This window comes from Antennarius striatus, chromosome 16, assembly GCF_040054535.1.
Source record: "Antennarius striatus isolate MH-2024 chromosome 16, ASM4005453v1, whole genome shotgun sequence".
Taxonomy (NCBI): Eukaryota; Metazoa; Chordata; class Actinopteri; order Lophiiformes; family Antennariidae; genus Antennarius; species Antennarius striatus.
The window spans coordinates 3195549-3213640 of record NC_090791.1 but is presented as its reverse complement, the minus strand read 5'-3'; the positions used below and the strand labels follow the sequence as shown (position 1 = coordinate 3213640).

The 18092-nt window shown below is 44.6% G+C and overlaps 2 protein-coding genes across 2 annotated transcripts; both read right to left on the bottom strand.

Annotated features, from left to right (window-relative positions):
• Positions 1–221: 221 nt before the first annotated feature.
• Positions 222–9424, bottom strand: tbc1d10b (TBC1 domain family, member 10b). Its single transcript, XM_068337284.1, has 10 exons — positions 8924–9424; positions 7257–8255; positions 6411–6510; positions 6224–6331; positions 5532–5638; positions 5152–5266; positions 4984–5049; positions 4721–4910; positions 3993–4147; positions 222–3823 (listed from the first exon to the last, which is right to left on the bottom strand). The coding sequence occupies exons 2-10, from the start codon at positions 8234–8236 to the stop codon at positions 2891–2893; spliced, it is 2754 nt and encodes a 917-aa protein (XP_068193385.1). The 5' UTR covers positions 8237–8255; positions 8924–9424; the 3' UTR covers positions 222–2890.
• A 966-nt stretch (positions 9425–10390) lies between these two features.
• hsd3b7 (hydroxy-delta-5-steroid dehydrogenase, 3 beta- and steroid delta-isomerase) lies at positions 10391–17250 on the bottom strand. Its single transcript, XM_068337199.1, has 6 exons — positions 17003–17250; positions 15404–15559; positions 13668–13776; positions 12778–12877; positions 12313–12475; positions 10391–11085 (listed from the first exon to the last, which is right to left on the bottom strand). Exons 1-6 carry the CDS (start codon positions 17160–17162, stop codon positions 10673–10675), a joined length of 1101 nt encoding a protein of 366 aa, XP_068193300.1. The 5' UTR covers positions 17163–17250; the 3' UTR covers positions 10391–10672.
• Between the last annotated feature and the right edge of the window lie 842 nt (positions 17251–18092).

Below are 18092 nucleotides of genomic sequence, written 5' to 3'. Positions count from 1 at the left end.
CTTTCATACGCTTCTGCAAAGTGTAGTTGGCTGCCAGCTTTATATTTATCTCCATTATATATTGATACACGAATAACAAATAATTTTATATTTCCATTTAAAAATAAATTACAGTATATTGTTCTTGAATTTGTCAAATTCTTCCATGGCTTTTATAAATTTTTAACAACCAGGACAATTGACTTCACAGCAGAAAAGATTCAGAGTCACAGATGATTTAATATATTATGGTTTATTACTCGTCACAAACGTCATTATCATCATGAATTAAATACATCAGCTGTAGATCTGAAGGAATGAATTTAATTAGCTATGATTTTACTTCACTTTCACCAGAGAGAGTGACGTGTAAACTTAAAAACACACAAGACATAACAGCATGAGGGAGGGTGGGAGGTGAGGGGGCATCTAATTTAAATATTTGCACCAGTGTGTGTGTTGGGGGGTGTCGCTCCCAATCAAGTCTCACTGGGACTGATAACTTTAGCCGTCGATGAAATGAAAGGACCTGTAGACATGGTTTCTTCCTTCATCCTCACTATTGCAGTGTAAGTGCTGATTCTACAGAAGGTGTGTGTGTGTGTGTGTGTGTGAGGGGGTGGTGTCACAGGCTAGTGAGAGATTAACATAATCTATAGTCCTCTGAACAAAGACAAATTACATTGCTCATAAAATATGGTAGTCCACAAGCCTCAGAAAAAGAAAATCCACTGACAAACTTCAGGATTCCACTTTGGGTGTTTGGGTGTGTGTGTGTGTGTCTCGCTATTGAGAGACATGATGGGGGGTGGGGGGGTTTGCATAGATGTGTTCAATTTATCCTCAAGAACACTACGCTTGTGTATAAAATGAACCAGCGTCAAAATAAAAGCAGGGTGTGTGTGTGTGTTTGTGTGTGTGTGTTACTTCTATCTTTGAGCCACGTGAGGACCTGAAATGAGTGGAGGAACGGTGGCGGTGGAGGACGTGTTTTCTACGACCATCAGGTCCACCTGATGTTCCTTCAACGCGCAACACCGGGAGGTCTTCAGGTCTACCGACGGGTTCAGTGCAGTTTAACGTGTGCATAAATATCTTACAGTACAGAACACTGAGTGGATAGATGGAGTTAGTTCATAAGTCTTTATGAAGGTTAAAACACAACCTGTGAGACAGACACAATTAATGAATTATTCAAAGGTCATAAAACACCCTATTGTATATTATTATTATTATAATACAGTACAATTAAGACCTTAAACTCCCAAAGTTCTGTGTCTGAATCACGTCGTCTCGCCGTTTGTTCTGTTGGAGGCCCGTTTCTCCTTTTTTAATACTGCCCTTCAGTAAACCAAAGACTGACAAATTCAAAATTTAAATATTTTAAAGCAAAAGCATGCGTCGGGTGGCGTGAAAGCAGAGGACGTGTCGTGCAAAAGGAGAGGAAAAATAAACAAGAGAGATTAAAATGAAACACTTGAATGATCCCCCTGAACCACACTGAGTGTAGTCAGCCTTCCTTCCAGTTGACCAGGCGTCTCTTTCTCACATAGAAAAATACTCAGATCCAAAATAATAAGAATTCATAATATACTATATTTGATTAAATTAACCACTTTGTACATAAATACACGGTACGGTCAAAGATCAGAGGTTTAATGCTACATCGGCACCTCCGTTCAAGCGGCTTCCTATCGCCGGCCCGCTGAGACGCCGCGTCTACGTTCCTACGCTATCGGAGTGGTGGACTTTAGTGGACCTTCACGACAAACTCAAGTGCAAAAACAATCTTCCTTCATTCTCTACAGATACTTTAAATCACATTCTAATGGGTGAATCTTGCCCACTATTACATTTTGGCTAAATAATGTTTGGGGTTTTGTTAATCAAAGGCAGAAGAAGATATTTGGTCTACAGGTTTCTGCTCAATATGACGGCTTTATTGTTTAATGTCACGCCTGCTTTTTTGTAGAAAAAATAATAATAAAAGAAAAATCCACCTCAGACACATTAAAGATCTGAAATTAAAAATGAAATAATTGTGTGTAAAAACCCCCCACATTTAAAAAAAGAAAACAAAAAAACAAAAAAAAACAGCCACCGCTGCATAGTGTCCAGGTGAATTTATGATTCTTGTTCTAAACATCCCATAGTTTTCCTCAGGTGATAAATTCCACACCTGTGGCGCCTCACAGGTGAATCACCGATGGAAGAAAATGAGAAAAAAAAAGAAAAAAAAAGCAGGCGGACTGAACGCGGGGAATCGCACACGTAGGACAGTAACACGTTTCACTACACGACTAAGGCACGCACTCACGACATTTAACACGACAATAAATACATCCTCACTGCTGGCATCGCTGCCTTCAATGCCCGCGTCTCAGTCGACATCGGAGGGTTTTTTTGTGGGTCCAGGCACCCAGATAACCACATATGAGAAGCGATGAGGGGGGAGGCTAACAGGATGCTATGGTCTCTAGGTGGCCTTTTTATTTACACACTTCATGGCAGATCGAGCCTCCGGTCGGCGTTTCTGTCCGTCGATCAGATTAACGTAAATTTAAAAAGAAAAAAAGATGACGGTATTATCTTCAGAAAAATTATTCAGATTCCAGTTGAAAAACGAAATCTGTCCCATCTGACTAAAACTTAGTGAAAAAAAAACAAAAAAAACGCACTGAGTGAAGGGTGAGGAGCAAAAGCTCCCCCACCCCGAGGTGCTATTAAAACCATAATCCAGTTTTCTCCACCGTAGTCCTGGAACTAGATTAAGTCTTCAAAATGATGCCGGAAGCTGTCACATTTTTTTTTTTTATGAACCGTTCTTTGTTTCTGGAGGTCTTTTGTTCCTCTGACCTCTTTCCTTCGTCAGCGTCCCTTTTTCAACATCCTGGAATGATGGGGTGGAAAACTAGGCTGAATCTTTCGCTGCCGTGGCTCCATTTTTCTCCTCGGCTTCTCCCCCCCCTTTGTCCTTCTTCTTGCTGCCTTTCTTCTTCTCCTTCTCCAGCCGCTCCTTCTCCTTCCTCAGCCTCTCCTTCTCGGCCTTCTCCTTCTCTCGCTTCTCCTTCACTTTCTTCTTCTCGTCCTCCTTTTCCTTCCTCTTGTCGTCTTTGCTCTTCTTCTTCTTCTTCTTCCCCTCTTCCTCTCCGGATGGGGCGTTGGCAGCGGGCGCCGCTTCTTTTTTGGGATCGGGACACGGCAGCAGAGGAGCGTTGTTGGCGGTGGGCGACGGGAGAGTGGGGGTGATTTTCTCAGAGACGATCTTAGGGGAGGGGGTCAGGGTGCTGCCTGGAGGCGCTGCGCTTTGCGTCGCGGCTGAAACGGCGGTCTGGCCCTGCGCCGGGGGCCCCTCCGAGGCCAACGGAGGCCCAGCTGGGGACCCAGTCGCATCCCCAACCAAGGCGCTCTGCCCGTGGCGCAGAGGCACCCTCTGACTCGCCCCTGGAGGAATGGGGGGTTTGTGACTGAGGCCTGGCGCCGCGCTCGATGTCACCGCCGGTGGCGACTGACGCGACAGGCCGTCCGTTCCCGACGGCCCCGAAAACGAGCCCTTCTTCGCCTGGGCGTGGAAGTTGGCCTTTGACCTTCGGAAGCCAGGGAGCGAGAGGAGGCTGGAGGAGGCCCTGAGGGGCCCCGGAGGAGGGACGGGGCTCCCAAGGAACGAGAAGCTGCCGCCGGAGCTGATGGCGGCGACGCGGCGTTTATGCTCGTAGATGGCCCTGGTGCCGTGGAGGCGGCGCCCGGGTTGGTGGGTCAGGTCCCCCCTGGACTCCCTCCACTTCCTCACCTGGATGCTGCACTCCCTCTCGATCAGCGCCTCTGTCACCGGGAGGGCCACAATCTAGACGAGGAGGAGACAGAAGGAGGAAGCGAGGATGACTCAACCGGGCGCTGCAGGACAAAGTGACTCAGAACCCGTCAGAGTGAAAACAGAAGCTTTTCTTCAGCGTATGGAGAAAGACAGACAGACAGACAGACAGACAGACAGACAGACAGACAGACAGACAGACCTCCTGCACCAGCACGTCCTCTCTGATGCTGTCGGGCGAGATGTTTCTGAGACGCTCCATGGTTTCGTACATGCCCTGCAATTCCCGAAGTTTATCCACGGAGCCAAGCATCTGTTTCAGCAGCACCAGACCCACACGGAACACGATCTTCACCCCTACAAGCAGAGATCTGAGTCAGGCTTCCATCGAGATACAGAGCTCCAGTAAAACAGGATATCTGAAGTTGTTGTCAGGAACTTCTAAGGCTGTCGATAACTCGTTTTAGAACTACTCTGTTTAAGCGATGCTTCTTTATGAGCCAAGATTGAGCTAAAAATACAACTTGTGTGGATCTTCTGGCCTTAAAACTTAATAAACGACATCCAGCCTTAAAAATAAATCAACATTCTGGACAAATGAGTCAACAGAGTGATGATTAATCCGATCACAGTTATAAATTAAATAAAAATAATATAATTACAATTAAAATTAAATCACAATTATAAATCTCTGTGGGTTTCTGAAAATAGTGTGTCGACATCCTGTTTCTGGTGCACCGGTAGCGATGCATCATCCTGCAGAAGTTGGTTTGTTGTTACAAAAAGAAAGGCGTGGTAACAGTGAGGGAGTTGGCGTTAGCCACCGAAAGCTTAAAAGAAGCAGCTTTTTAAATGGTTAAAAAATGGAAATGTTGAAAAGTTAACAAAAAATTATGGTTTAAAATGAAGTTAGTAAGTGTTGAACGGTACCTTCACAGAAGAACATGTCCCACACACGCAGCACACACGACCACGGTAAGGTGCGTGAGAAGATGCACATGAACCACTCAGTCATGTAGAGAATCGGGTCAATTTTGAACTTCTTGAGATGACGGTACGCCATGGGACACGTGCGCCGCAAGAGGTAGAAGAAGATCTCTCCGTCCAGCTGGATGGCTTCCTAAAACACACGAATGAGGACTCTGACAAAACCCGCCGCGCAGGTCCGACTAAGACGAACGTCGTTCACTCACCAGTCCAGCGCTGTAGTAGCCGGGGAGGTATTTCTCACATATCTGGACCAGGCACCAAAAAGCTTGCTGTGAAACACAAAACAACTTAGATGCGTTTGTGTAATTAGAGACTTTTTGGACACTTTTCATTCCTCAAGGACACGAGGACCCGCGCCGCCCCCCCCCCACCTCAGCTGGCATATGCATGAGCAGCACTGCAGCCACTGGAGCCTGGGCCTGGCAGTAGCCCTCGTCAGGCCGGTAGATGGTGTACGCCTTCAGGATCCGGTATAAATCCTGTTGCCTGCAGGGAACCAGCAACAAAATGATCCAGGGGACAAAATTCACAAATACATTTAATCAGTTTATCAAACAGGAATCAGGTGAAAAATGTAGTTTAGCTGCAGATAAAAGCTGTATTTCCAATCCTATAAACAGTATATGTTCCTAAAATATTAAGTGGTTTCATTTTCTTCCTGTAATCTATTCTATTTAACACAATTCCTTCAGGTCAAACATGTTTTTTCACTGGTAGAAAACACAATGAAGGTGTGTGTTTGTTCTTTTACCCATGACCACCGCGAGCAGCAAACATCTCATGGAAGGGGAACTGTCTGTGGAGGTCTTTCTCTATTATGTCCAACCATTTAGCTTCTCCCTGCTCTCTCTCGAGCTCCTGCAAAAAATATATCAGATACAAGTTTGAGACAAAGATCTTCCAAACTCAAAGCGACTGTTTCTAAATTAGCCATCAAAGCAGCTCAGACAAAGCCCAGTATGAAGAGAAAAATAAACAATTTAAGTAGCCTGCTGGGACCCCCGCCCTCCCTGCTGGTGTGGACACGGGGGCAGAGCCCTGAAAAGCAGGATTACCGGCCCTGATAAGAGGCTTTCAGTTCTCTAGGTTTACGCTTGCACCCCTTTAGTAAACCCCGGAGCTGTTTTTGCCCTACCAAACCACGAGTTTTCAATGAAGCGTCTGCGTTCATTAGCTCAGTCAGAAAACTTCTACAGTCTTTAAAGATTATTAACATAACTACAACTTCAACAAGAGAGGAGTTCAAATAAGAAGAAAGTCAGCCGCTCATTGAGGTTTTTCAAATAAAGTTTCAAACCACGTTTAGGACGATTGCTTTATTTAATGAGGTGTGAATGAAGCCATTTCTGACGCACATTTTAAATTTGTTTTTCTTTGATGCTTCAGCCTCTGTTGGATTTAAAGAGGGCGGGGGGAGTAAACACATTACGGTCACACTGGTACCTCAAATTTTCCGGGGTTGGCTTCCAGAAGCTCTTGGCTGTTGGACAGCATCTGCCAAGCTTTGGCTCTGAGAGACGATGGAATCCCTTTCCTGCAGCGCAACTTCACCTACGAGGCGAAGACAGACGGGTTGTTGGGTGAGACGGAACGTGAAGCACACCCACCTGAAAGGCACCCCACCGCCTACCTTCTGGAAGCGGTGTTTGATCCACTTATCCCAGTTGTGGAACATGTCGAGCCATTTTATCTCTCTCTGTCGGGCGACTTCAATTCGGACTTCCTTTTCACTGTAACAGACACACACAATCATTATTGTTAAAAAAACAAAGGAAGTATTCTACTTCTTGTTATTAGTCACAACGCTATGCTTGGAAACGATATCTCTAGTCCACCAGAAAATATAAACGACCTCACTCTCATTTACATCCACGAGGCCATTACACTGCAGTTGTCAAATACAAGACATCCTCAGTATTTAATCAGTATGGATTGATGCAAAATCAATAAAATGTTAATTATTTAACAGTGGGAGAGCAATTAGCTGGTCAGAAAAGTGGAAGCAAGTCCGAAAATAAAGAGAGGAAGGGAGCAGATGGGTGTGAGGGGCGATTCCACAGAGACACACAATGTCAGTACATATTGAGTCACTCAACTGCTCTCAGCATTATCTGAGTCAGACCAAAGGGAGATAAAGGACAGACAGACATGTTTAGAGCAGCAGAGGAGCGGCGGTCAGGAAAAGAGAGGAAGATGAGAGGGATGACAGAATGAATGAGATGTTTGGGACGGGCAAAGTGGCTGACTGACAGACAGAGAGGCAGGATTTAATTCTAAGTATTAATAATAATCCAATAGTTATGTCTCATGATGCCGACACCCAACAGTCTGCATGACATAAATCAAACAGCCACACCGAACGCGTGTCAGAACAACTCAGGCCTGTCTGCTGGATGCAGTTAATTCACACAGGGGAGCAATATTTTGCAAAGCGATCATGAATGTGATGCATCAAACTTATGTCCTCCTTACTCACCCGCCATCATTGAACTGACTCCCACCCAGGAAGCCATATTTATCAGTGCGTCTGAAAGCCAGGCCATTAATCTCAGAGTCTGAGCCCACAGAGCTGCCGTCCTCCCCCAGCCCAGATAACGACTCCAGCGTCCCCGACATCAGGCTGGCTGACTCGAGGTAGCTGAGGGTGTCGGGAGCCTGCCGGGGGTTGGGCAGCGGGAAAACCGAGGGCGGCTCCTGTATAAGTGGGACAGTCGGACTGGGGTGTTCTGCCCTGGTCGGAGTGGTGGGTAGCTCGACTTTCCTCGCCTCACTGGGCGTCTCGGGCTTTGGGGAGAGAGGAGGCGGCTGACATGGAGTGTTTTGTGCTTGTTGAGGTGGCTGAGATTTCTCCTCTTCAGCTGCTGCTGATGCTGCCGTATCTGAGGATTCGGGAGCAGCAGATGTGGGATTGGAAGCGATAGCATCTTGGGCTTGGCCCTCTGTAAACTGACTAAGATACATGACAGGATTGGGATTGTGGGTTACTTGTACGTTGGGGTACAAATTAGGACCAGAATTGATCTCTGGTAAGGGGGAGGGCAGCTGCACTTCATTTTGAGGTGGTGGTTCACTTGTTTCAGTATTCAAGAGCCCTGCAGCGGCTGCATCACTGGTTGTTGTCTCCTGTTTAACAACAGGACCTCCAGTCTCTGCCTCCTTCCGTGCTGATTCTCCTCTCTGTGGACCAGGTTCCTGTCCAGATGATGTGACGGAGGTCTCAGTAGTGACTTTTGAAGGAATCAACGGTGGGTGCTGGGTCAAGAGAGAACCTCCCGGCTCTGCTGCAGGAGAGTTTCCAGTCACAGCTTTGTCATTGTGGAGGGAAGACTTGGGTATGGATACATCCCTCACAGGCTCCGGAGCAGGAAGTACAGTTGAGTCCTGAGGTATGGTTGGAGCTGTGTGAGGGTCGCCCAACGCTGGGGGTGATGGGGATAGAGTGGAGATTTCAGCCATGGTTCCACTCTGATATCTCCTTTAAAAAGACAGGAAAAAAAATGAGATGTCTCTTTAAAAAGAATCGATAAAACGAGTTCCTTAATGAAAACAGAAGCAACAACAACCCATAACAGAATAATTTCCCTACTAGGTTTAAATAAATCATCTATCTGACCTCGCCATCGAAAATGAGAAGTAACTCTGTGTTCAGACAAGAACAGCCTCTTCTATCAACATTTAAATGGGTTTACATAACCGGTCTTCATTGGTTCTCTTCCCTCCAGCATTTTATAGTTCAAAACACGCAGGTATAACAAAACATAAAATACAAAAAAACTTTTTAAGCATTATATTTCGCTTCTACACATTTTCACTTAATCAGACAGATGGAAAAAGCGAGTAAAGCCACGTTATTATTATCAACAAAGGTTCGGTTCTTTGCTGACGAGGCAGTTTAATATGTGTAGTGTGTCAAACTGCTATCCGCTACATGCTAGCAGCTAATAACATCCGCCACATTGTTGTCGAGCCCCCCCCTTCGAAGGGACTCAACTTCCCGATTCGTGCTCCACGGGAGCTCTGGTTTACAACCATCGGAGAGTCAACACCCTCCCAGTCAGGCAGGCCCCGGTGGAGCCGCGTCCACGGCCTGGTCCACCCCGAAGCACCGGTCAACTCCAACTTCAGCTACCCTGCTCAACTCACCCACAACCGGCGTGTCACTGTGATCCGTCCGCCTGGACAGCCAGGGGGATCTTCTCGTCACGGCTCCCCGCCACTGCTCCGGTTCCACAAAGTCCTCCGTGAAATTAAAAAAAACCACGAAAACGCAAAACTTGGACGGGAACCTCCGAACTGTGTGAGAACCTGGAAGAGCAGAAGGTCCCGCGATGAAGCGAGAGAGCTAGCTACGTTAGCAACTACCTACGTTAGCAACTAACTAGACGCGTTAGCTTATTTTAGCCTAATTTAAGTCTTAGCTTTAGCTCCGATGCTGCTCTGTTAGCATAGCTTGCTAGCTCAATGTTTCGGTTACACTGGTTCGACATGAGGGCTTCATGCGACAGTTCTCACCGAGTTAAAGTAACCTTTGGGGTAAAAGTTTGCGTTCTCGAACCAAAAGGACCCTCTTTGTTTAATTTACCCCACCACCGGGGCAGGAGAGTATCCTCCAGCCGCAGCCTGCATTTCCTATTGACAGCTGCGTGCGCGTTCGCGTCAATGTCGTCGGGCAGATGCCCGCGCACGTACTGGAGCCTCCCTTCAACATCGGAAATAAACTGTTGTACACCAGAAATGCATTATATTAACATAAAAATGCAATAAAAAAGTATAATATTTACAACAAGAAAAAAATGATGTTTTTACTGAAAGCAGTACTAAGAATATAAATATTATCGATTAATAAAATCGATATTTTGATTCAGCGTCACTGCTTCAGTTTCACCACTAGATGGCAGAATTATCTTTAATACAAGTGTTTTACTCACCGGTCTGCGGGATACATCCATGTGTGAAAGCGCACCACACCCTTGCATTAAATTGTGTTGTAAGTAATGTATTTGTGCATCAGTTTTGCACATGAACACAATATCTCCGGAAAAACGTGTTTAGATTGAGGGAAATCCAGGAATTTTTTGTAGCATTGATGGCCTTTTCGTTTTTGTTTTGTTTTTTAAATCAGTTTGCTATTTGCAGCATTTACTCATTTTACACTTCAGAGTTATGAGGGGTAAAACTAAAAGTCATCTTTAACTTATTTTAGCTTATTTGTGGAGTGGATAATCGGGGATTGTGAATCACGTCTCTGCTTTTCGTTTCATACCACAGACACAAATGTTTTCAGTATTGCCATGGAAAACCCACAGAACTGGAGGGACACCCAGTTACGCTTTAAGGGAACACCCTTGCACTAAGGCTTAGTCATAACAGTAAATCTAATCCAGCTGGTTGTCAGAGAATGAGGAGATGTTTTCACAAGTTTGCAAAGAGGGACATCCTTTTGCCCTCAAGGGCAACCAAAAGTTTTTGTCTCCATGGAGATCAGAGATGACTCCCAGTAACCAAACAAAAAGACCAAACCAGTGACTTCAACTTGAGTCTCGGTTTCACATATTTTCATTGTGATGTCTCCAGTATATCCTAAAAAGATGCAAAGATCACAACAAGCAATTATAGAACTTTTGAATAATCTTTATTAAAAATTACAAAAAATTATGTAATTAAACAAAAAATAAACATGGATATACATTAAAACTCCATATGGAGTACTAATAAATGCCTGTAAACTGTGTTTACATTCGTCATACTTTAAACGGTTATTTATCAAATTAAATGTTTAATGCTCTTTTATTTAGAATGCTTTGTTATGTCACCTTAAGACAAAGTGCTCCTTCACATCCCTATATTCGGAATCCCAGCAGGTTATGACACGTTTCGCGCGATGAGAGCACATCACGAGTCTTTGGAGCTGTCGAGTGGGAATGCATCAATCCATTTCTGAGTTCGGGCTTTACACTGATCCCAATCATACAGGGGCCGGTACTGAAAGTGACGCAGGGCTTTGTCTGTGCGAACGGTGAAGGAGGTGCTGGCAACAGCCAAGGTGTAACGGTTGAGCAGCGGCGTGAAGTTGCACACCGGGCTCAGCATCCAGCGGAGCAGGTCATTGATCACTGCCAGGAACCAGAGGAGCGGTAAGGGAATGCGCATCCTTCGAAAGTTGAACGTAGAGAGGAACATCATGTTGAAGTCCTCGTAGCTCTTGTAGGGCGAGTCGTCGTAGCAGAAGAAAGCTTCGCCTCCCATCGTCTGAGGGTGTTCCATCAGGGCTCGGGCTGCGAGCGCGTGCATCCAGGCGACGTTCCCTAAAAACACAAAGAAGTCAGTCATTCACAGCCTGAATGAGGAAAATGATTCCTCCTGCTCTTTTACCCTTCGGTTAAAAATTCCTTTCAGGTGAGTTCCTGCTTCCAGTGAAGGCGTTTCATTTTCCTGGAGCGATTGGGAAATGGAGCATGACACGGACAGGTATTTGGTGCAGCATCAGCAGCAATGGGGGCTTTGTATCAGACCAATGTGGCAAAAGGGGAGCTGAAGCGTAAAAGCATAGCCCCCAGTTTCCTAGTCAATACATTCCAGTTCACAGCTAACGTCATGAGCTCTGGGTAATGACCGTAGGAATGGAGTAACGGGTGCGAGAGGCCCAGCTGAGCTTCCCCTCACAGGTGGCCAAGCTTAGACTCAGAGAGCCCGAAAATAACCAGTCGGTCTCATGCTGCTGGATAAATATAGTTTAGTAAAGGAACAACTCTTACTCCCCTTCCACCGTGTGCAAGTTCAACCCCTGAGTAAGCACTGACATCATCCACGTCAGCAGAACACGTCCTGCACTTGACAAGCAAAGCACCACGTCTTCTGCATTCATGTTGGATTTGCATCCTGACAATAATAATAATAGTACTGTAGTAGTTTAGTTGGTGACTAGTTCACAAACTCTGCATCACAATCAATGTTAAGCCTCGGATGGAACCGGAGGTGAAGTTCTGTAATTACTTAGGGGTCCTACAAATGTCAGCTGCTAACACATGTGGGCTATTACTCATGCTCCAGATGCAAGTTATAAGAAACAGCTGAGAGATTCATCCGCCTGGAAAACCAGGACGTTGAGGCGACTTTTAAAAGGCATCGAATGACGTTTCATCCTAACAAACCCTTAAGATCCGTTCTGATAATTATTATCAGCATCAAGAATCCAGATTAGATGTTCCAGTCGTGTTAAATCGCAACAAAAATCATTTGATGATTTCAAAGACTGTGATTTTTATCTCTTTGATGGGTGTTTTGTTGGAGAACTGCTTTAAGATACAATGAGGTGTTTGTTTTTTTTAACCATCTTCCGGACTAACAGCATTTTTATAGTCTATTAATTACAGACAGTTCCTGTGAAACCCAGAGAAAGAACACTTCTGTGACAACTTCTGCTTTAACTCTTGAGCCAAAGTCACTGCGGTCGACCTCCCATTAACAGCAACACTGCAGCGTCTAATGTGCCCTTTAATTTGTGGTTTTGACTCACAAACAGTCATCCTAACCTGCATAGACCCGTCCGTGTTCGGAGTGTTCAGGGACTCCCCCAACGACCAAGCCTCCTCTCTGTACGGCCTGCTTGTAGAAGTCCTTCATCAACTCGTGGCCCTCTCCATAGATCCCCGTCGGCCTCAGGGAGCAGGTGTGCAAACACGCTCCCCCCTTCACCTGGACGGGAGACAAAACAGGATATGGAGTCGGACAGGAGACGTGGAAATCAAGTATTCCGGAATGTTTTGTGTGGATTTCAATGGCAGGTTTTACACCACAGTGTGACCATAGAGGGGATGTGGTGAAGGTGATTTCTTCAAGCTGGTTTCCAGGCAGGAGCAGAATGTTATAGAACATGAGGATCTTTCTGAACGTGTCGCTCAGGACGAAAAGATAACAAGAAAAAAAATCCTCCAATGTCACACCAGATAGAGCTACGTACTTGTGAAATAGATATGACAACAATGATAAAAATATACCTTGGTGCCATTTGCCGCGAGGGCAATCTTCTCCGCCTTCGCCTTGCTCTTCGGATAGGCCATGGAGTGTTTCACATTGTAAGGCGTGTCCTCGTCGCCCCTGTGGAGAAGAAGACGGTCAGACGGGCGTTCAGGAAAAGAAAGCAGAGTGCTCCCTTGACCCCGCCGTGTGCGCAAGAGGAATGTGTTTAAATAGAGCCAAATGGAAACTACATCCCAGAGTGGAAACTTGGGCAGAGAGAAAAAAAAAACACGCCTCTTGTAATTATTTTTTATTTGGATTGCTTAGACAGAGACAGCAGACAAAGGTTCATTCTTACACCGTGATGCAAACTTGTTCAGAGGAACGCAGAGGATGTGAAATATTTTGGGCAAAGGCTGGAACTCAGCTCTGTCTAGATAGAAATGCCAACTGAAATAAGCATTTATAAATGTGATAAACACCTACAGACAGACTGAACACAACTTCTAGATAGAAACAGTTCTAGGAGACAGAGTGAGCAGCTCTGAGTCAGGCTGACATATTTGTTTTAAAATAACCACAATTGTTTTTTGTCATGTTTTCTTTGGCTTCTTGCACAAAAACATCCCGGATACGATCGGTGTAAATGTGTACGACCACAAACACAACACAGAAAAGCCCTTCATTGATTTTTACCTGTAACAAAAACAGATATTTGCACATGGGTGTTGCGTACTCATGCCTAATGAGTAAGTGAGCAGCACGCCTTCATTGACCTGATTTTAGAAGAACAGGTAAAACATATTTGCAGACAAGATTGATTCATATCTGCTCCTCAAATTCCTCTATGGTGGTGCATTCCAAAAGAAGAAAAGTTTTTAAAAAAAATAGTTGCCACAGTAACGCAACTGAAGGGGCAGAACCTGACCTGATGAAGTGGTCTCCGTCCACGTTGGGGCCGATCACCTCCATGCTGCTGGTGTAGATCAGGGACTGGATGCCGCACTCCACGCAGGCATTGATCACGTTCTCCGTCCCTGAGAGGACAGATACGGTCAATGGAGCCATAGAAGGAGCAGGTAGAGACTGATCAGACTGAAACCTATTGGGAAACACACGTTTTGAAATCCTCCAAAGCCACATGCCTACTTTTGACATACCTGAAAATATTCCGTTCTCATTTGTAGCTTAGCTGAAGAAGAATTTAAGGGTAACAATGCAAGAAATACGGCGATCTACTGGACGGGATGGGTTTGTTCAATCAACATTATTGAGCACAAAGCAGGAAATTACTCAAAGGAAGAAAACATGTTCCAAAACCTGGTCTTTATTAATCCAATAGGGAACATGTGGCAGAAAGAAATATGAACACTGCGAAGTGGAGGAATAAATCATTCTCATCCGTTTCAATTTATAATTTGAAAGGTATTTCCAGTTTCCCATTTTAAAATATTTAGACTTAGCCTGAAGTTAAACTAAGGAGTGGAGCTTAGGAATGAGTTAAAGTCTTTGGAGAGACATAACTTTCAAAGAAATGACAGAACTGAAAGAAATACGTAGGAGGGAAAAAAGGGTTCAAGTTCAAGATGCAAAGAAGTGGCATCAACACCAGACAAGAAAAACAGCACAAGAATGCAGTTTGGTATGCGACCGCTGGCTTCAGGATGGTGGACCAAGGAGCTGTGAGGCTGGACGAAGGGTTAAAGACACGAGCTGAGGGTCAGGACACTTCTAACGTAGTCGGTAAAATAAATACTAACTGTAAACCGGAGCATGCAAACAGCGTCATTTCTTAAATTCTTATTCAAACCCAAAGTCTGATTCTAGGAGGCATTGTGACATTTGGTCTCTGAGCCTGGAGAGGAAGGAATCAAACAAGTATTACGACATCCTGCAACCAACAGAGGGGAGGCAATGTCGAATTAATTTAGGAGATATGGAGACTCCTTATCCTGAAGCAAAATACTTTGGTTTCAATGTGCAAACTTGAAAGTCTGCAGACGTTTGATGATCTCAGGCCCAAAACAACAGAACAGACTTGAATTCCGTATGTTTAGCTTCACACAACAGACAGAAGCCAGACAGATGTGAGCAAATATTAATCCAACTGGTGTGTTAGAGCTCTGCTGCTGATTTGGGAGGAACTATTTGGATTTTCTACAGCTGACGCTCAGCGAACAGATGACACTCGTGCTTTTGGTCAAGTTAGTGATTTCAGGTTATTTAAGGTCAGACTTTGACTTAATCACGCAAACACAAACCCGCACAATGTGAGGAAATATTTACTTGGAACAGCTTTTTGGAGTCGACGGGATTGGACAAATATCCTCATTTTACAAAAGGAAATTCTGGTCTTAAATTAAATTCCAACCTATATAGCAAGAAGCAGTTCAGAGTAAAGGGACCAGCCATGCAAGGAGAGACTCTACTACACATTTAATACTAAATATAATATATTCCAAAGTCACTAATCCAGGTTTGATCATCAAGCCAACAAATGGGTGACAAAACAGTCTAGAAATGTCCAGAATTGTCTCAGTGCTCAGTAGAACTTGTTTACGACTTGATTAAGTCCTTGGAAATCAAAAACAGGAGCAGATTTTTTCCCCTCTATCCATAAAATGCGTGTTTCCTCCCCATCCCAGTTCCTTTTCTTTGTCTGACCTGTGACGTTGACCGAGTAGATGAGGGACTCCGGGATCCTGTGCCAAACGTCCACCAAGCTGGCCGTGTGGATGACGACGTCGACCCCGCGGGTCGCCTCCAACACCCCGCTGTAGTCCGTGATGTCGCCCTGAATGACCACCACCTTCACCCGCTCTGAAGGAGAGGGTTGTTCATTTTAATTCAAGGAATTTTGAGTGTGTTGTTGCAATGTTTTCCGTTCCTCACTCTAGATAAACTGTAATTTTATTGTCTTATCAGGCAACGAGATTTAGTGTTATGATCCCTTATGAAGGTCTTACACCTGGACTTTATCACGGCTCCCATGCTCTCTCCTTGAAATCCAGATAACAACAGATGAGATCTGCAACACTCAAGGCCAGGGAATGAACTTTTAAACACTGAGCTGAGATTCTGCTGGGATTCAAAAGTCAACATCTCCTTTTCTGTGGATGTGAAGCCTACAATGGCCTCCACTGAGGCCGACAGACCTCTGCTGTTACTGTTAGCTGATATCTCAGCAGGACATCAACAGTAGGTCTCAGTCCCGTCTGACAAAAGACGAGGACAGCCGAACGAAAAGCAAAGAGGCATCAGTTTCGGTTGTGCACATTCCTGACACCGATGAGGGGAAAGAGAAGTTGTTGTAGGAAACTTTTATTTGGCCTCTCTCTAGGAATTAAAAAAAAAAAAAGCACTTCAGGGATGTGATTACTTCTCCTCATAAAATAATGACTAAACAAGACAGAAGCAGGACCTCCAGCGTCGTGGAAATTCTAACGCAGTTAAATCCTGTTCTCATGTCGAGCTATACGGACACAGGATATATAAGGGAGTCGCCTTTCCAGGATTCAAGGCCCCAGCTGTCATCTCTGCTCCCGACTCAGTGACCAAACAGCATGTGAGGGAAATGGCTGTCGGACTAGATTCATGTTTTTTTTGTTGTTTTTTTTCCATGGTGTAGATTTCAGCTGTAGTGAAACACACACAATAACGTGACTCATTTCTGTCACACTTATCAGCAAGCCTATTTATGAAAGAGAGATTCATCGTTAACACAGGATACCAGGGCGCTGCTAGACACAGAGCTGCCCGGGGGCCCCAATACTCAGATTATACTTCTATTCTCTACAGCACACGATACAAGATGTACTTTTAAGATTTAAAGGTTTTATGTTGAAGGAAATAATATATAACCTCTTCCTCCTGTAATCGGCACGGTTTATTATAGGAGATAATATGATTATAAGAGAAATCTGGGGCGCCCAACCCAGTTAAAATAAAAAAATAAATAAAAAATCTTATACTTGTTATTTATTAAATGTATTATTATTACTATTATTATTATCATCATTATTATTTATCAAATTTATTAAATATTGTAATGACATCTAAAACAGGGGAGGAGAAAACATCCAAATAAGCACTGAAGAAAACTTTTACACAACAAACACACGCAGAAAAAAAGTTTCCTGAAGAAGAATCAACCTCTAGTTTGATTAGTCTAATTTTTAAAAAGTACTTTTAAAAAAACCAACAAAAACCTGACATGAAATCCACGCCAGCGTGACCCGGAGCAGCAGCTCCAGCTCCTCTCACCTGTGCTGAGTCCATTCAGACTGAAGTCCGGGCGTTTGTCGAACACCCGCACCTCCACCAGCCGGTCCTCCGTCTCCAGTAAAACCCGCAGCAGGTGCCTGCCGAGGAACCCCGACCCCCCGGTGATGAGATAGACAAGCCCCCGCTGGCGGTCCGACATGCCGCGCTGACCCCGGTGCCTCTGCCTCCGGTGGTCGGAGACGCTCTGACGGTCCTTCCAGCGGACAGTGAACGCAGCACCGCCGAGCAGCCAGAAAGGAGGGGGGCGGGGGGGGGCAGGGAAAGCGTTTTTTGTTTTTGTCAAACCTTTATTTGTACCTCACACGCAAAACAAAAGTATGACGCACCAGATACGTAAAGAAAAGAATACGTAATTGATATTTGGATTTATTCAACAGATCAAAACAACACAATATATTTTTTAATGCATTCTATTAAGATTAATAATTATTGTTTAATTGACTTTGAGGAATTAAGTTTAACTCTATTATTGAAGCCATTCACTTCAACCTTTGTTGGTCTTCTGACCTTAAATATGGAAAAAAAATGCAAACAATCCTGCCATGACGTCATAATTTTGTGTGGATTTTACTTCAGACTAAATCATAAATAAACTTTTCAATGGATTACTAGATGGATATCATAATTTAATCATGGGTAAAATTATATGGAAAAATGGTAATAAATCAGGTTTCCGGGTAGTATGGGGTTTTTTTTTGTCTTATGTTGCTGTAGTTGGTGACAAACATCCTGTTAGTTCCCTTCCCCGACAGCCTTCTTGTGACTCAAGAGGACAAACCAGATCACAAAGAAGTGCTGGTAAACTCCACACCCTACAATTACCAGATGATTCCAGGCTTGACAGAGGCTCCATTAGCTGGATAAAAGGATGTTGGTTCGCTTTGAGGTGAGCGTCAACACCCCTTCCTCTCCTGTCTCTGGGTACTTTTGAAATCTAGTCTTCGTGGGTGTGATTTCTACATTTCCTCTCTTATTTCCCCCAACAGGAAACATGAAAAGGTGAAGGTGGATCGTCTGCGTTCCCCTCCAACCGTCAGAGGACACAAAGTGATCAGAAAACAACACAAAA

Bases quoted from the DNA above. Each gene is read 5' to 3' on its own strand.
- hsd3b7 (XM_068337199.1), bottom strand. From the start codon at position 17,162: ATGTCGGACCGCCAGCGGGGGCTTGTCTATCTCATCACCGGGGGGTCG. The intron at 12,878-13,667 runs GTCAGGTTCTGC...TCTTCTCCACAG, and splicing joins GACGGAGACCACTTCATCAG to GGGCGACGAGGACACGCCTT. The intron at 12,476-12,777 runs GTATATTTTTAT...TCTCCCGTCCAG, and splicing joins TCGCGGCAAATGGCACCAAG to GTGAAGGGGGGAGCGTGTTT.
- tbc1d10b (XM_068337284.1), bottom strand. From the start codon at position 8,236: ATGGCTGAAATCTCCACTCTATCCCCATCACCCCCAGCGTTGGGCGAC. The intron at 4,148-4,720 runs GTACCGTTCAAC...CTCTGCTTGTAG, and splicing joins GGACATGTTCTTCTGTGAAG to GGGTGAAGATCGTGTTCCGT. The intron at 3,824-3,992 runs GTCTGTCTGTCT...CTCCTCGTCTAG, and splicing joins AGGACGTGCTGGTGCAGGAG to ATTGTGGCCCTCCCGGTGAC.